Consider the following 15,018-nt stretch of genomic DNA (forward strand, 5'->3'; position numbering starts at 1 on the left):
CGCTTCTTGTTATTGCGTTATTTACGAGATAAAAATCTGTGCTTTTAATTTTCGAGGCACCTACTTCTTACCTCGATATAAACTAATATGCGCCACTGCATCCGTGTTATAAATTGTTGAGCCAACTGCTTATTGAAGATTATTATCATAGGCTACAATTTTCAATTAGAAACTAGCAGTCGCGCTAGATGAGTGAGCGTAGTTATTAATTAATCTTTGTAAACCTTAAAGCTTTTGGTGCACCTAAGCTTGAGCACACTACAGCATGCCATAAAAAACTCATAAAACTCATTCATTTTTGTAAATAGGCTTTTAAAAAGCACTTTTACACGTCCCAGTATTAACCCTACCACTGCTTCGGGACAATAAATGCTGAGAAGAAGCAGCGCAAGAAACTCAGTCACTATTGTCAGTCTCCTTTTCAAGGGTTTACAGTCAAACATTTTTATCTTTTATATAATTATCAAATGTATAGTAGCCCTTTTTCCTTAAGGTGCTTTTAATATGTGCTTTAAATTTATGAATGGGCAATTCTACAACAGTTCATGCCTCCATATTCCCGTATTTATTCCCGCTCTGCTAGTTTTAGGATTACTGTTAGTATCTCTACAGTGTGGACATCTACAGTCGTGCCCCTCCGTCGTGAACAGCATACATATTTAATATTGGCCAAGAAATTCATGCTAACTGCCTTGTAATAGTATACTAATTAGCGTAAGATAAAACCGATAGTAATCAAATAGTGAGGAAATGGAAATTATTTAAGCGAGTATTAGTTTTTATGGCCGCCTCTGACTTTACATTTTGTGTATTGTTCCTTAAACGACTTTCATAAGAATCATCAGTTTGTTTCAGCGAGCAATATTTAGAAAATTTGAGTCATGATCTGCCATTTGCATGATTTTAAGAGTCTTATCCATTTCTAGTTTGCCACCGACTTTTAACTTTTATGTAAGTTACACAAGCATAGTGTTTTTCTAATAACAACTTTCCTTTTAATATACCGGACCTGCCCAAGAATATTCAATGTCCATCAAAGGAGATTTACTATTATCAACACTTCACTAGAAGCTCAATTATTTTATGAGCTTTCAGGATACCGTAGTTTAATTAAAAATCGCCGGCACATTTAGTTACAATTTATTACGTATTTCATTTATGAAGACGTCAGAATATCCATTCTTCGATCAACCTGATATTCTAATAAGAAAAAACAGCGGCTTAGAAGCGTTTTATCTACGATCGAACTTTGTCAGACGCATATTGCCTCCAGCCATCAATAAGGCTTACAACAATGTTGTAACTAAGCACTTAAGTTTTACTCTCATTTGTAACATAACTTCCTTTTATAATAAAGCTCGCTTGGTTATAAGCACTCGTGGCCGCTTTTTATCCTTTTAAAACCATTTTTAGAAACTACTAATAAGCAGCCACTTACGTACGTGCTTGTATGGAAATGTATGGCTAATGGAAATGTTCACACGTCCTTACATGCAATCATTCAATTATAAGTTACGATTTTCTAATGCCGTGTCATTTTGTTGCAGGTCTGATGAAGAGGAATCTGGAGTCGGGTGACTCACTAGAAGATGTGAATAGAAGAATCATAGTAAGTGTATTTATTTCATTTACCTAGGTACTTACATTCCTAATATATTACCGAGGTATTTAAGAAAATTAATTGGAAACTGCATACTTATCACCAATAAATGCTTTATTTTAACATACCTAGTTGTGGCAATTTACTTTAATTTAAAATGTTTTATCAGTTGTGACTTATGATTTTTTGTGATTTTTGGTAAAAATCGACAGCATATTAATATTTTTGCTGACTCATGGCTTCTATCAATATAATATTGTAACAATAAGCTGTTACTTTTTATCAACTATCTCACATAAATTAGAGTTAATTTAGCTATTGTTTTTGCCTATGGAACCCTGTATGTATGAGCTTCGGACATGGCTCCTTACGCCGAGGGTCTTGGCGGTCTAGTGAGTGTGCCATCTTACTGGCCTGCTAAGTCCCAAGCTGTATGGAACCATAACAACAGGAAATTCGCCGGTGAGAAGATACCGAAGATATTTAAATAAGTTCCTAATTTATGTAATATTGTATACCTTACAAATATCAGTACTGTAGGATGTACGTGTAGGCAGAAAAAAAAAGTAAGTACGAGTAGTAATACTCAATACCTACTTCATGTACATATATCACCTTATATTACAAGGAGGCTTATGCCCGTTTTCACCATCAATCCCTAATTTTTAAGTGACCCCTATGAAAACAAAATGCTTGTTATGTCATACCATAGGGGTCACTTAAAACTTAGGGATTGATGGTGAAAACGGACATTAGGCTGGGTTGCACCATCTTACTTTAACTTTGACAAAGGTCAAAAATCTGTCAAATTCTATTAAAGTTACGTAAAAAAAAGTCATAAAACTCATTTATTTCTGTAAATAGGCTTTAAAAAAGGACTTTTACATGTCCCAGTATTAACCCTACCACTGCTTCAGGACAATAAATGGACCAGTGCTGAGAAGAAGCAGCGCAAGAAACTCAGACACTATGGTATAATACGGTCAAAGTTATGTGGTGGTGGTTAGGTGGTGCAACTCAGCCTTATATGATACAAATTATACATTTATGTCTAAATTTTATATATTTTGTGTACTATCTTAATAGCTAAATCGTATTCGATTTATGTAAATAACATTTTACATTGGACTAGTTGTAGTCTAATAGATAGTGTGCTAAGTTTTGTTTCACATTAAACGTCAGTAACTTTATAAATATCAAGCAGAACTGAATTTTATTTCACACAATTTCAAATAGAGTTCACAATCCAATATCACTAAAGTGCAAAGAATACTTTTATCTGTCCTCCCACATCGAGTTAACTCTAGATAAAATCGATATCGATAACGTTTGCAACGAGACACGACACTTGTCGCAAATGAACTGTACAGTGCACTACAATAGTTTCAACTCAAATTGTGCCATAAATCTAGAGCAATACGGGATAGTTTAACATTTGAGGCATGCTGTATAGTCATCAATGTCGATCAGATGCTAAATGGCTTTACATTTATTTTTGAGCGGACGTGAGCGACGCGACACAACCTTACTCTTACGTGTTCCGTTGACTTATTTTAAAAGCCAAATCAAAATAACGATTCACGCATTTCATTTCATTATTTTGTTGAGTTCTTTAGTTCATCATTTCTTTAGTTGCAAGACTTGCAAGTAGTTGAGTTGAAGACGATACTGGCATCTTAGATATTATTACCTTGTGTTTTCTGCCTCTACTGATTACAAAGAATTCTAAATTGAACCATAATAAAAATGTAAAACTCCTATTTCAGCAGTTGCATATAGAGTCTAATATTACCTAGTATTATATTATCTGTGATATTACTAAACAATGTAGGTAACTTAATTTTACAAACCTTTGGCTTTGAAATCTTTGTAACGTTGTTTGATGAAAATCGCAGTAGTCAGGCAAATCACTACACGAATTATCTTTAATATAAATAATGCATGGGACCTGTGAGAACTCCTCCTGACCTTATTTGCTAAACGCTGCGAGTGATAACTGTTAATTTATTCGCAGCAATCCGCGACTCCGAGTGCCCCGCAGTCATATTCTTGGCAGGGCTAGCTGCTATGAATGTAGTTTTACAAAACGAACCATTGCAACTGAATAAATGTACAATACATACAGTGCCATCTTATATAAACATATAATTCTTCGCTAGTGAACAACAGTGGTCTTAAGTTGGCGCCCAACGTGGTGGTAAATCATATTCTCATTGTAGGTAGAGCAAAAAGTTCTTTTTTTAATTAATTCAGATTTAATGTTATACACAACTTGATTTGACACTATGTCTGTTTTCTTCGGGAATCTAAGCCAGAATCCCCGAGTCGAGAAAGTCCAACTTCTAACCACTTAACTGATTCGTTTTCTCCAGAGAATGAGTGTAATAATGAAAATATGACTAAATAATAAAAGTTTTTAAAATTCATTTTGTTTCTTAATAACAAATATTAAGGTTGTTTTTAAATATATTATGTTATTGTTCATTAAAAGTAAGAGTTAGCATGATATACCTTTGCATAAATAAATAATATGGATGATCTTTCGATGACGTTTGACATAAAGATGAATGTTGCGTTTGATACCCGTTGCTCTGTTTCAATTAATTCCTAACATTACCTCCGGCAACCCTATCGCCTCAGGCGTTACGTTGCGTGCGTATGTCACTTCCCTCCGAGTGACGCGTCCGGCTGCGCCCGCGCACCCGACGCACGATGATCGACCGCGAACGAACATTCGCATACATCATGCGAACGCACTTACCCGCTCATCTGCATTTACGTACAAATTCGCGATAACAAGCTGTATCAATTTGAATACTGATCACTCGGTTTGAAAGGTGCAAGGAAGCAGTAGGTAGGTATTTAGACACTCATCTATAAATAATAGTAAGCCTATGTTATGTAAATATGTTCGTAGTTATTGCATTTATGAATAACAAATTGTTATCCTATTGAAATTACTTTATTTTATGTAATTGGCCCGCAAATAATGGAATTTTTTGCTTTTTGGCATTAATAATAATGTCTGATTTTTTGCCGCCATAAGCGTCTGACATGGCACTATCGAGCATACTACTGCTATGCTATAGTTATTATCAATTTTGGGATGTATATATTTTGAAAGAATCTAAAACCGCCTAAATTGTGGATATCCTTCAAGAAAAAGTGCTGCATACCGTTTTCTGCACACTACCATGACGTAGCTATACTTAATTGCCCACAATTAATCAGTTGTGTTCCTGTGTGAACCTGTGTTCTAGTACTAATATATTCATATCGTAAGCTCATAACTAACGCTTTTTCATGTGTATACTTAACAGTTACAATGTCCATCGTCAAGGTTCAGAGCAGAGTTAGTCCGGACAATTTCAATATTAATGAGCCCGGATCATTAATTGTCCCATACAACGTCTGTTTAATTAAGGCCCTGATTGACGACGTTTGCGTCAGTCACCATTGAAAGCGCGTCGGGCTTGGGAGGTCACGTTGTCTGCGACAATGCTACTGAAATTGTGGCTGCCACTACACACTCGTACTTCTAGGTAGTATTAAGATATCTTCTAGTATTTGTTAAGACAATCTTTGATGGGTGACATGAAGCTTTATTGTATTAGTATTGAGTAATGAACAAAGTTCTTGAACTTTTTGAACGACTAAATTGAACTTTTTTGTACGTTATCCCTAATTTTAAGCCTACTCTGTTACTGTAATTGTATTGTAGAGTGGAGGTCATATTTTACTTTAATTTTCTTCAAGGGAAGAACTTGTGTATTTATTTTACCTACATAATGTAACAGTTGTAACATTTCGTTTTCATAATGTCGCTTAAGTATACATATTTTTTTTTAATTTCTCCCTATCCTGTCTTCAATCAAAATCAGTACAGCACTCGGTATTTTGTTTAAAGCCGCAATAAGGGCTTGTTTTAAAATATGACCTTGTATTCAATTTCCCACTGTATTTCATTAGCAGTAGTGTCGAAGGTTGGTTGAGTGTCGCCGCAGAGCTGGGGTTTCAAAGCGGCATGTGCCTCCCGTTATGCAATGCCCTTGGAAATCCCAAACATGCTGGCGACCGCTGGCTCCGTCGTCGCCAAGAAGAATACGGAACATTTATAATGTATTTTGTTTATTTACTTTGTGTAACTATTTGTGTGTTTATTTTAAGATCTAAGAAACATTTCAATTCTGTATTTGACGAGTAGAATCACCCTGCAGGACGGGCTTTTTTCCAAGCTTGACTTCATTTCGCATGCTCTATGATTTTGGTATTTAAACTAATTTATTGTAACCTCTACTATTTTGTATATGCATACTGTTTTATGATTTTTATCGGATTTATTGTTTGTACTTATTATTTGTTAATTTACTTGGAAATGTGTGCAAGAGAAACAGGTGCCCTATATTATAGACCGTATGGATGGACAGTAATACAGTTCGGTCCTATAAAATTTTCTTTTTATGCTTTTGAGGGTGGACCGAAAAAATTAAACCACAAAATGATGTCAACATTCATTTATTCTACGCTTAATCCCAACTGTCGCTCTCTTTGAAAGCAGACACTGTTTTGGTTTTCGCTGTAATGTCGAATTGCTCTATGGGTTTTTTTGTCTCTTTCTGTTTCACTTTCTCTTTATGCCTATCCTTGTCTCCGTCGGCGAGGTCCGTCTTCCGGCGACCGTTGGAGACCGCTTCCGATTTCTTTTGAGAACCGTCCGAGTTTGGCCTCACTTCCGGTTTCTTTTGAGAACCGTCTGAGTTAGACCTCATTATTTCGGCCTTCTTCGGGGGTGGTTCTGCATCATCGACCTGTGAATAGTGAGTTATTACTTAATGAGGGTTTTCGCGAATGAAAAATCCGCTAGATGGCAATACGTAGACGCGAGGTCCAAATGCTGCATGATTGGTTATTTTTGACATGACATTGACAGATATATCAAAATCCACCAATCACGCAACAGTCAGACCCCACATCCACGTCCCGCCATCTAGCGGATCTTTCATTCGCGAAAACCCTTATTGGTATATAATATTGTGATTTAAAAAAATGGTCAATTCGAACCTTTATTACACTTATTTTGATAACAGTTATAGAAGGTGATCGATTCAATTCATAAATACCTATTTTGAAAGAACAACAAAACTTTTTGCCGACATTATAACCTACCACCCGGTAAATAGTAACTTGCGATTCTGTATCTAATCCTGATTTTGTCTCAATTCCAGATTCCCGTGGATTTCACTCAAGAGACAATGGGCCGCACTCAGTGTAGTTTTCATGCAAGTTTAACAACAAGGTGTAATCTGAGGCTCATACATAAGGTGTGCGGTAGTGTGTGTAAAGTGCATTAGCATAGCAGATCAACGAGTTAGAATTTTCCAATCACCAGCATCGCTGTAAGAGGCCTAGATAGGCTGCTTGCTTTCTTGGGGGATCTGCCCCCTAGACAAAATGCACTTTTTGATCGAATCGAAAATCAAGTCCGTCAAAACTCAATACAAAAAGGCTTTACGACCACTTTTCGACTGGTTTGCGATTATAATGTGCACTTTGTCTACCACCTTGGTTGGTTGGAGTTCCTACTCCACAAATCAAATCAAATCGCGCACAATAGCCCAAACATGAGGCTAAGTGCGACTTTGATTGCCCTGGAAAACTAATTAAGGTGTGACACTACTAACTTTGAAAAATGAAAATGAAATATTTTATTCAGCGACACAAAACAGCATCAAAAATATTTAACAAAAGTAAAGAGAGTAGGTAATGTGCGTGTCACCGAAACGGTATCCACTCAGCATCATGTCGAGGTGTCGTAAGGGACACCACGACGCTGGTCTTCCGTGGAATTTGGAATACTTCAGCCACAGTTTGGGTATTTTTCTTACCTGGAATACTCCAGAAGAAGTCCTCTTCCTTGTGGGCTGCGTAGGAGGAGTGGACGTGGGCGAAGACACGCTGCTTGACCGCACCCTGCTCTGCTTGACAGGCGAATTGGCCGCTTGCGGTGGCGGTGGCGGTTGCGACTGCGGTTGCGGTGATGGCTGCGGTTGTGGTGAGTTGACCACCTTTTTGTTCACGCCTGTGGGAGAAAGATGAGGAAAATTGGTGACGTTTGCTACCCTTAACCCTTCAAATGCCAGCGAATCGAGACACAATAGAAATCAATTGTTACCACGGTCTCATGCGAGTTAATAAAGTGTCAGATATTAGTCAGTCAAGTTCCAAACTGCTAAGAGATGGGTTAGTCCCAACGGCCCCGGTCCCAAGTGGGTGTCATTTAACAATACTAATCGAAATATTTAATAATCCAAAAATACTGATAATTATTAAAACGATCTAAAAATATATAACTTTTGTGTGTATGAAACTTACTTTGACGAACTTTTTTGTCTGGGGTAGGTCTGTAACAATGAAAAAAATAATTAAAAAACTTAAAATAAAAGTAAATACAATTTAGCAACTCAGTGGCAATCGAGCTTTATATGTAATGTAGATAATTAAAAATATAACACATTTCCTCCGGTAATTAATCAAACAAATCAACCGCAATTTATCGTAAACTCTACATTTAATCGTTCATTAGCAAATGCTTCTTTCTAGAGCTCGATTTCCTCTCGAGATAAATCGAATCGAGTGCGATTTTTAAATCGAGTCCATCGTTACATTCAGTGCAAAGGCCGAGCTCATGTGTTGGAGTTAATTGGGAGCGGAACGAATAGGTACGCTAATTGTGTCCACACTAACGCCGGGACACGCGTCTGGAACTCTTACTTCTCACTAATTTACCATGCAATGATTGTGTCTATGGTAATTTTTTGTGGCTTTAGCCAAGGCGCAGACCACCGATTTTTAGTTGGTCAATAGTTGGGTCGGGCTGTTAATCAGTATGGCCGATTCTTCATACAAATTAAAATCGGGCCAACTATCGGCCAACTAAAAGTCGGTGGTCTGCGCCTAGGCTTAAGGCTGGTGTAAGGATACAGTCAGTGTCAAATAGTTCGTGACACCCAAATTAGCCAAAAAGTTCGCAACACGTCTTTGTTACAATGAAGAATGTTCACTAATTTTGTTTTTTAGCTTTCTGTATTCTCTGTTAAAAATAAAAAATACATGTGAAATAATTATTTCGATACGTCAATTAGTTTCCAAGATATTGAATTTTAAAGGTGCGGGCGGCGGCCGGCCCGCCATTTTATGCGCGTGACGTCATATTACAGCGACTGGCTCAAATTTGTATGGGTGGAATCTTGCAAGCTGAATTAAGACCCACTTCCGGACAACCGATTAAGCTGAAATTTCGCATACACATGTAATTTGGATGACCATGCAATATTATGATGACATGGAAGTGATCTGATGATGGAGCTGGAAGGTGGCCATAGGAACTCCATAATAAAACGACTTAACTCCATCGAGTTTGGGCTCGTTCGTTTTGTATTGACGAGTACTTCAATTCTATATAGTAATCAGGGTCTGATGATGGAGCTGGAAAGTACTTCGCAATAAAACGACACAATCGCATCAAGTTTGGGTTTGATTCAATTTTAATTTCTGTGATGGGTCTGGGTGTTAATATGTATAATATGTATGTATTTACAAAAAAAAATGTATATAAGTATGTTTATATCCGTTTTCTAGTGAGCGGACACTGTGAATGTACGTCACGCGGGGTCATGTGACCGTCGGCGGGACTCGATATTTAAGCGAACTTTGAATGCCTATAAAATCATAACTACTGGGTATTTTTGAATGAAACAAAAACAAATGTATTTGTATATGTAAAAGCTTAACTGTAACAAAGGTTTCAAGTGATTTTGCATACCTAGTAACATTCTCAATTGTAATAAGGTTTCGTTGTAAATTTTTTGGCCGCTTCGGGTGTCAAGAACTATTTAGCTGACTGTACAGTACAATGATTCCTATTGCGCAACGTAGCAGTGTAAAATTTAAAAACTCGTATCCTGAAACAACGCTGAGAACTCGATATAAGCTCCTAAAAGTAGTACAACTGGCACCTGTGAGATTGTGGATTATACATGAGCGTCTTTCGATCAAAGGTAAATCATGAGAATATCATCTTCCAATATTTTGCTTTAGTTGACTGAAACGCTTTAATTCCGCCAGTGGCTAGAGACCACAATTTATTATTTATTACATACAAATTATCAACTATCAAAAACTCCTGACACACAAGATAATTTCAATAAAGCTACTATAACTGCACTTAATCCATTACGAGTTCATCCCTAGTAAAAATCAATAGGCCTATATCCGTTATACAGGTTTTATTTTAAGAAAATCGAAGCGCCATCGCATTCACCTGTCTTGGCTGCGCACGCCGCGAGCCAAATCACTGCCGACACTCACGAGCGCATTTTTGCCGCCCATTTAACCCTTTAGCTGGTATAGAGAAAAATATCTTTCATTTGTTTTGAACCTTATGTTAGCTCACTAAAGTTCAGCATATGGTGGCATCAATTCTGCCACCACCAAAAGCATTAAAGCGCATCGGTTGAATTACGACTAAGGCGCTAGAATGCATCGGTTTATTCATTAGATAGATTTACACAAATTATTTCAAAGGGACGGATTCTTGGGGAAGCACCGATTTCAAAAAGGTATGTTCGACAGAAGAAACTCAATGTTTAGGCAAGGAAAAATCCGAAAAATCAGCTTACCAAAATGACCTGTATGGTGTTTTAAAAAATTTTAATAGAAAAATGAAAAAACAATCTGATTACGGTATAGATACGAAATATATTGTACGATTGGATCGACCTATAAGCGATATCAACATCGATAAATTAAGTTAATTATCCGACCCATGATTACGACCTGCGTGTAAATCTCATCTCAAAACTTTTAAGGTATATCACAACTCATTCCGCAGAACCTTCCAGAACATCGTAGAAAAATGACTGCATGCATTAAGGAGCTGTGTATAAACGTTTATTACGAATCCTCATAAGCCTGGAGCCATTTATCAAACGCACCGCCGTAAAAGGCGCGCGGCGCGACCGCCCGATGACACCCGCGTCAACTTTTGATTGACTTGTAACTTTCTAGTTTTTGCCGGTCACATCGTTAATAAGCTATATTCCCGCAGTTATTGAGGCTGGCAGTTACTTCAACTTTGTTAAAGCTGTTTTGGTACAAACACTACGCTAGCAGCCTCGGCGGAAGATCATAATAGCCGATCGTTAATGCCAGCTGACGACTTTAAGTATTCACTTAAATGTAAAGACAAAATTATCGATATTATATTACCTAATTAGGATTTTGAATCGATATTGAATAAAAACAAAAATTAACCTAAAAAAGACGTTAAATTGAGAGTTTACTAACAGTACTTTCATCTCAGATTATGAGTACCTCGCGAAGTTGCGTTGTTATTTCGCCGCTTGTCTATTTTATTCATTAAAACGTTTCATCAGTTGTCCGACAAGTCAAAACTTTCGCTCTTTATCCGTAATGGTATAAATCTTTACGAAACACCACCGGGCTAGGCATTGTATTAGACCGATTTCAGAGCACACAACACACGCCCGCACCTAATTACCGCAAACGATACCAGCTCCTGACTCTCTTTTGTTTTCTGATGAGCCCCTTCATCACACGATGACAACTGTTGAGTGAGATCTTCAACTAACGAATTGAATAAGTCTGCCACCATGGTAGTACCTATCAAGTATCATGCCTGATAATACATGTGTACCTACACTCCAAAGTGTTGACATTGTTGGTTCATACTTCTTTTCATAATTGAAATAAATTCTGAATTTCGTTATTGAAATAAGTAGTGCCTATTTTTACCTACATACTGTAGCGTGAATGTCAATAATGTAATTTACATTAAACAACTAATCATAATTTTACTTATATCATCGGTAAACCATTTATCTGATTAAAAGGCATATTTAATATCCCATTGGTATACGTTTTACGGCCATATACACTAACTAGTTATAATAACAACAAATAAAATCAAATTAAATAAGAATCATTGGTACTTGATGAAAAGCCCTGACAATGTTAAACGTCTTCCAATCCAATTAAATATTTTATTGCTTTTCTCACATTGTATTTATAGATAAGTAATTAAAAAATATCTGTCTCGTATCATGTGCACCGTCCATCATAGCACTTGGAAGCATCTTTGCCGCGCAAATCACTTACGCCTAGGGCATGGATACCGGTATACCGGTATACCGAAATACCGGTATACCGGTCAAAATTTTCGGTATTTTGATACCGGTATTTAAGGGGGAAATACCGGTATTTCGGTTTTTCGGAAAAAGTGATCTAATTTTGCAATATCGGCAGTTTTTCAACTAATGGAAAGTCATTGATAGGTTTTACACCATCTCTTTTTATTTTTATACTTATTTTTAATATTGATTTAGATGATAATAATTCGAATCATCATATCGATTCCAATAATCGATTGAGTCAAGTCAGTTCTGCTGATATCATTGAAGCGAGCACGAGCATCTTAATAAGCACGAAAATATACGTATTTATTAATGACCCTCTCTACGTCCAATGGCTCGTCACCACACGGCTCCCAAATCTTGAAAAGGGCCGTCTTAACCAGCGTATCCCTGTCAAGCCACACGAGTTGGATTTGCCTATCCTTGTTCCCAGCCGATCCTTAACTACGGTTGCTGAAACTCTTCCCAGCACTCTCTTGAACGACTCTGTGTTATCTACTATGGCTGCTCCTCTTCCTTGCACCCTACTGCACGACTGCGTTGCCTAGCCGTATACCTGGTCCAAGGTTCGACGCCACGAAATCAACTTTGTACGCGTGAAAATAGTTTGAATACTATTTCCCGTGCTTGCAACATTTTTCTTTACTGCTTCGCCCCTATTAGACGTAGCGTGATCGTATAATATCCTATAGCCTTCCTCAATTTACGAGCTATCCCACACAAAAATAATTATTTAAATCAAACTAGTAGTTCCTGAGACTAGTGCATTCAAACAAACAAACTCTTCAGCGTTTTAATATGAAACTGTTGTTGTTGATTATTGGAGTCGAACCTTGGACCAGGCATAAGAATAGGCAACGCAGTCGTACAGGAGGGTGCAAGGAAGAGGGGCAGCCACAGTAGATATCACGAAAGTCGTTCAAGAGAGAGCAAGGAAGAGGCGCAGCAACCGTAGTAAAGGAACGGCTAGGATGAATAAGGATAGGCGAATCCAACTCGCGAGGCTTGACAGGAATACGCTGGTTAAGGTGGCCCTTTTCAAGGCTTGGGAGCCAGCGGGTGACGAGCCATTGAACTTAGAGAGGGTCATTAATTATACGCATATTTTTTACTTTGTCGAAGATAAGCACGAAAACGGTTTGTCTAAAATATATGAATTTTGTCTTATTCAATGCAGGATTAAATGCCCTTCACCTGCCATGAAGATCAATTTTCTATACTGCAAGTCCTTTATTTATACGGTATAACCATAAAACCGGAAAAATGCCCCTTTCGGGGGGCCCCACCACACCTCCGTCGAAGTCGAAAACTTAGGATAGTCTTAATGAGCAACAAATGAAGCTATTAAAACAAAACCTTTAGGAATTATTTCCGATTTGATTAATTTTCACGTCTTATTCTACTGGCCTATTAATAACTTTTCGCAAACGAGACTTACTAATCGTTCTTGGAAACATTTAAACAGTAAATAGCAGTATCTCAAGAAATACCGAAAAAATACCGAAATTTCGGTATACCGGTAATTGAAATTTCAATACCGGTATCAATACCGGTATAAAACTTATTCCGGTATTCCATGCCCTACTTACGCCTGGGAATGTAGACGCCGGGACGTTCGCGTTCGCAATTTTTAGGGAGGAGTATCGCTTATCGTTATCGACTTTCGAATTCAAATTATATATTTTGCGAAAATGGGTTTACATCAGTAGGTCTTACAATTCGAATGTTTTTGAATTATACAAATGTTAAAGAAACAAGCGACGGAAATCCAAATTCAATCCGAAAAGAAACCCCCCAAATGTTATCTATGTTTTTAATAAGAATTATTAGACTCGTGTTTCAATGAGTCAATACCGAGAAGTAAATTAAATGTAAGTAATGATCGCAAATTATACCTGATCACAGTTTTTCATGGCAGAGTTAATAAAAAATTAACTAATAAAAGTTACACACGCGTCTCTCGTCTAAAGTGGCGTTTAGTGTGGAAGTGACATTTTAAACTAGTGTTAAGATGCGTGTATCATTTTAATAATAACGGGGATTATGTATTTCAATTAAATACAAGAACGGAATCGACTTTGTAGATAAATTGTGCCCACATCACTGGCCTCATGAGAAGTTAACGCGATGGCTAAGTAATCATCAAGGAGGCATGCGTTTAACCTGCGTTTAAGTGTAAATGAGCTCCACCATTTTAGGAGAAGCGAGATAATGAATCGGGTGTAATCGATTCGACAACAGCTCGGGACGTCCATTTTTTACGCGTTGGCATCGATAATTAAGCCATGAACGGTGAATATTAATCGATATACAACAATAAAAACAAATAAGGCGTCAAACTGTGTACCTTACTTTGAAACACACGGTCCTTAGTAGTATCAAGCGATAAGAATCATATTAAGTATAAGTATAACAACATCATCTATTGTGGTTTGATAAATAAGTTGCTTGCTCATCACATAAGAAAACGGGACATTAAGAAAATAAGTTCCCAATAAAGAGCCCACAATTTACGCAACTGCCATGTCTCATCCGAAAAATGTCCAAGGAATTTCCGAGCATTTTTCGTGATTTAACACAACAACGGGTACAAGCCAGGAAAAGGGTGAGGTGGTAATGTTAGCACTTGTCCGTAACCCAATACAAAGTGAGCGGACGTTGTCTGCGCGGGCGCGTCTGTAAATCGCTACCAGTATTTATTGTGTGTCGGGCGCGCGACACGACCCGCGGGTAAATCACGAGGGGCCTACCCTGGGAAACGGTGTCGAATTTGATATATCGAACCTATACTGTCTGTAAAGAAAATGTAGCAAACATTCATCTATAGAACCCACAAAAACATTAAAATGCTAGGAAAATTCATCTATCAACGTTGAGTAGACCGTCAGTCCATTTTTTCGCAAAATACGAATATAACATGTACCCTGTTCAATTTAATAATAACTGTCACAAAAAAATTACTGACGCAAACACACTGAATCTTACTGGCATTTAGTTATGAGAAGATGAATAAAGCCGAATCAGTGTCGAAATTGTTCCATGGAATAGACTCCTTGTTCCTAAGGGAAAATAAAGAGAGATTCTTAAACAATGTGGACGTCCTTTTTAATATTCACTGCTCTCTGAAAAATGTTTGTAACTGCGAAGAATAAAAAACTTCGTGAAAGAACAGCAGAGAACAAAAACTGGTACAGGTAAATATCTTTA

General features: G+C 37.4%; 1 protein-coding gene across 1 annotated transcript; it reads right to left on the reverse strand.

Moving 5' to 3' along the window:
* Nucleotides 1–6,099: 6,099 nt before the first annotated feature.
* LOC135074804 (forkhead box protein G1-like) lies at nucleotides 6,100–11,273 on the reverse strand. Its single transcript, XM_063969184.1, has 4 exons — nucleotides 11,160–11,273; nucleotides 7,973–8,030; nucleotides 7,486–7,679; nucleotides 6,100–6,408 (listed from the first exon to the last, which is right to left on the reverse strand). The coding sequence occupies exons 1-4, from the start codon at nucleotides 11,271–11,273 to the stop codon at nucleotides 6,127–6,129; spliced, it is 648 nt and encodes a 215-aa protein (XP_063825254.1). The 3' UTR covers nucleotides 6,100–6,126.
* Nucleotides 11,274–15,018: the final 3,745 nt, after the last annotated feature.

The sequence above is a fragment of the Ostrinia nubilalis genome, chromosome 9 (genome assembly GCF_963855985.1).
Source record: "Ostrinia nubilalis chromosome 9, ilOstNubi1.1, whole genome shotgun sequence".
Lineage (NCBI taxonomy): Eukaryota > Metazoa > Arthropoda > Insecta > Lepidoptera > Crambidae > Ostrinia > Ostrinia nubilalis.

Excerpts from the sequence above, each read along its gene's own strand:
- LOC135074804 (XM_063969184.1), bottom strand. The coding sequence starts at position 11,273 with ATGGTGGCAGACTTATTCAATTCGTTAGTTGAAGATCTCACTCAACAG. Across the intron at positions 8,031-11,159 it reads AGGAGCTGGTATCGTTTGCG|TTTTTTAATTATTTTTTTCA; the intron begins GTAATTAGGTGC and ends TTTTATTTTAAG. Across the intron at positions 6,409-7,485 it reads CTTCTTCTGGAGTATTCCAG|GTCGATGATGCAGAACCACC; the intron begins GTAAGAAAAATA and ends CACTATTCACAG.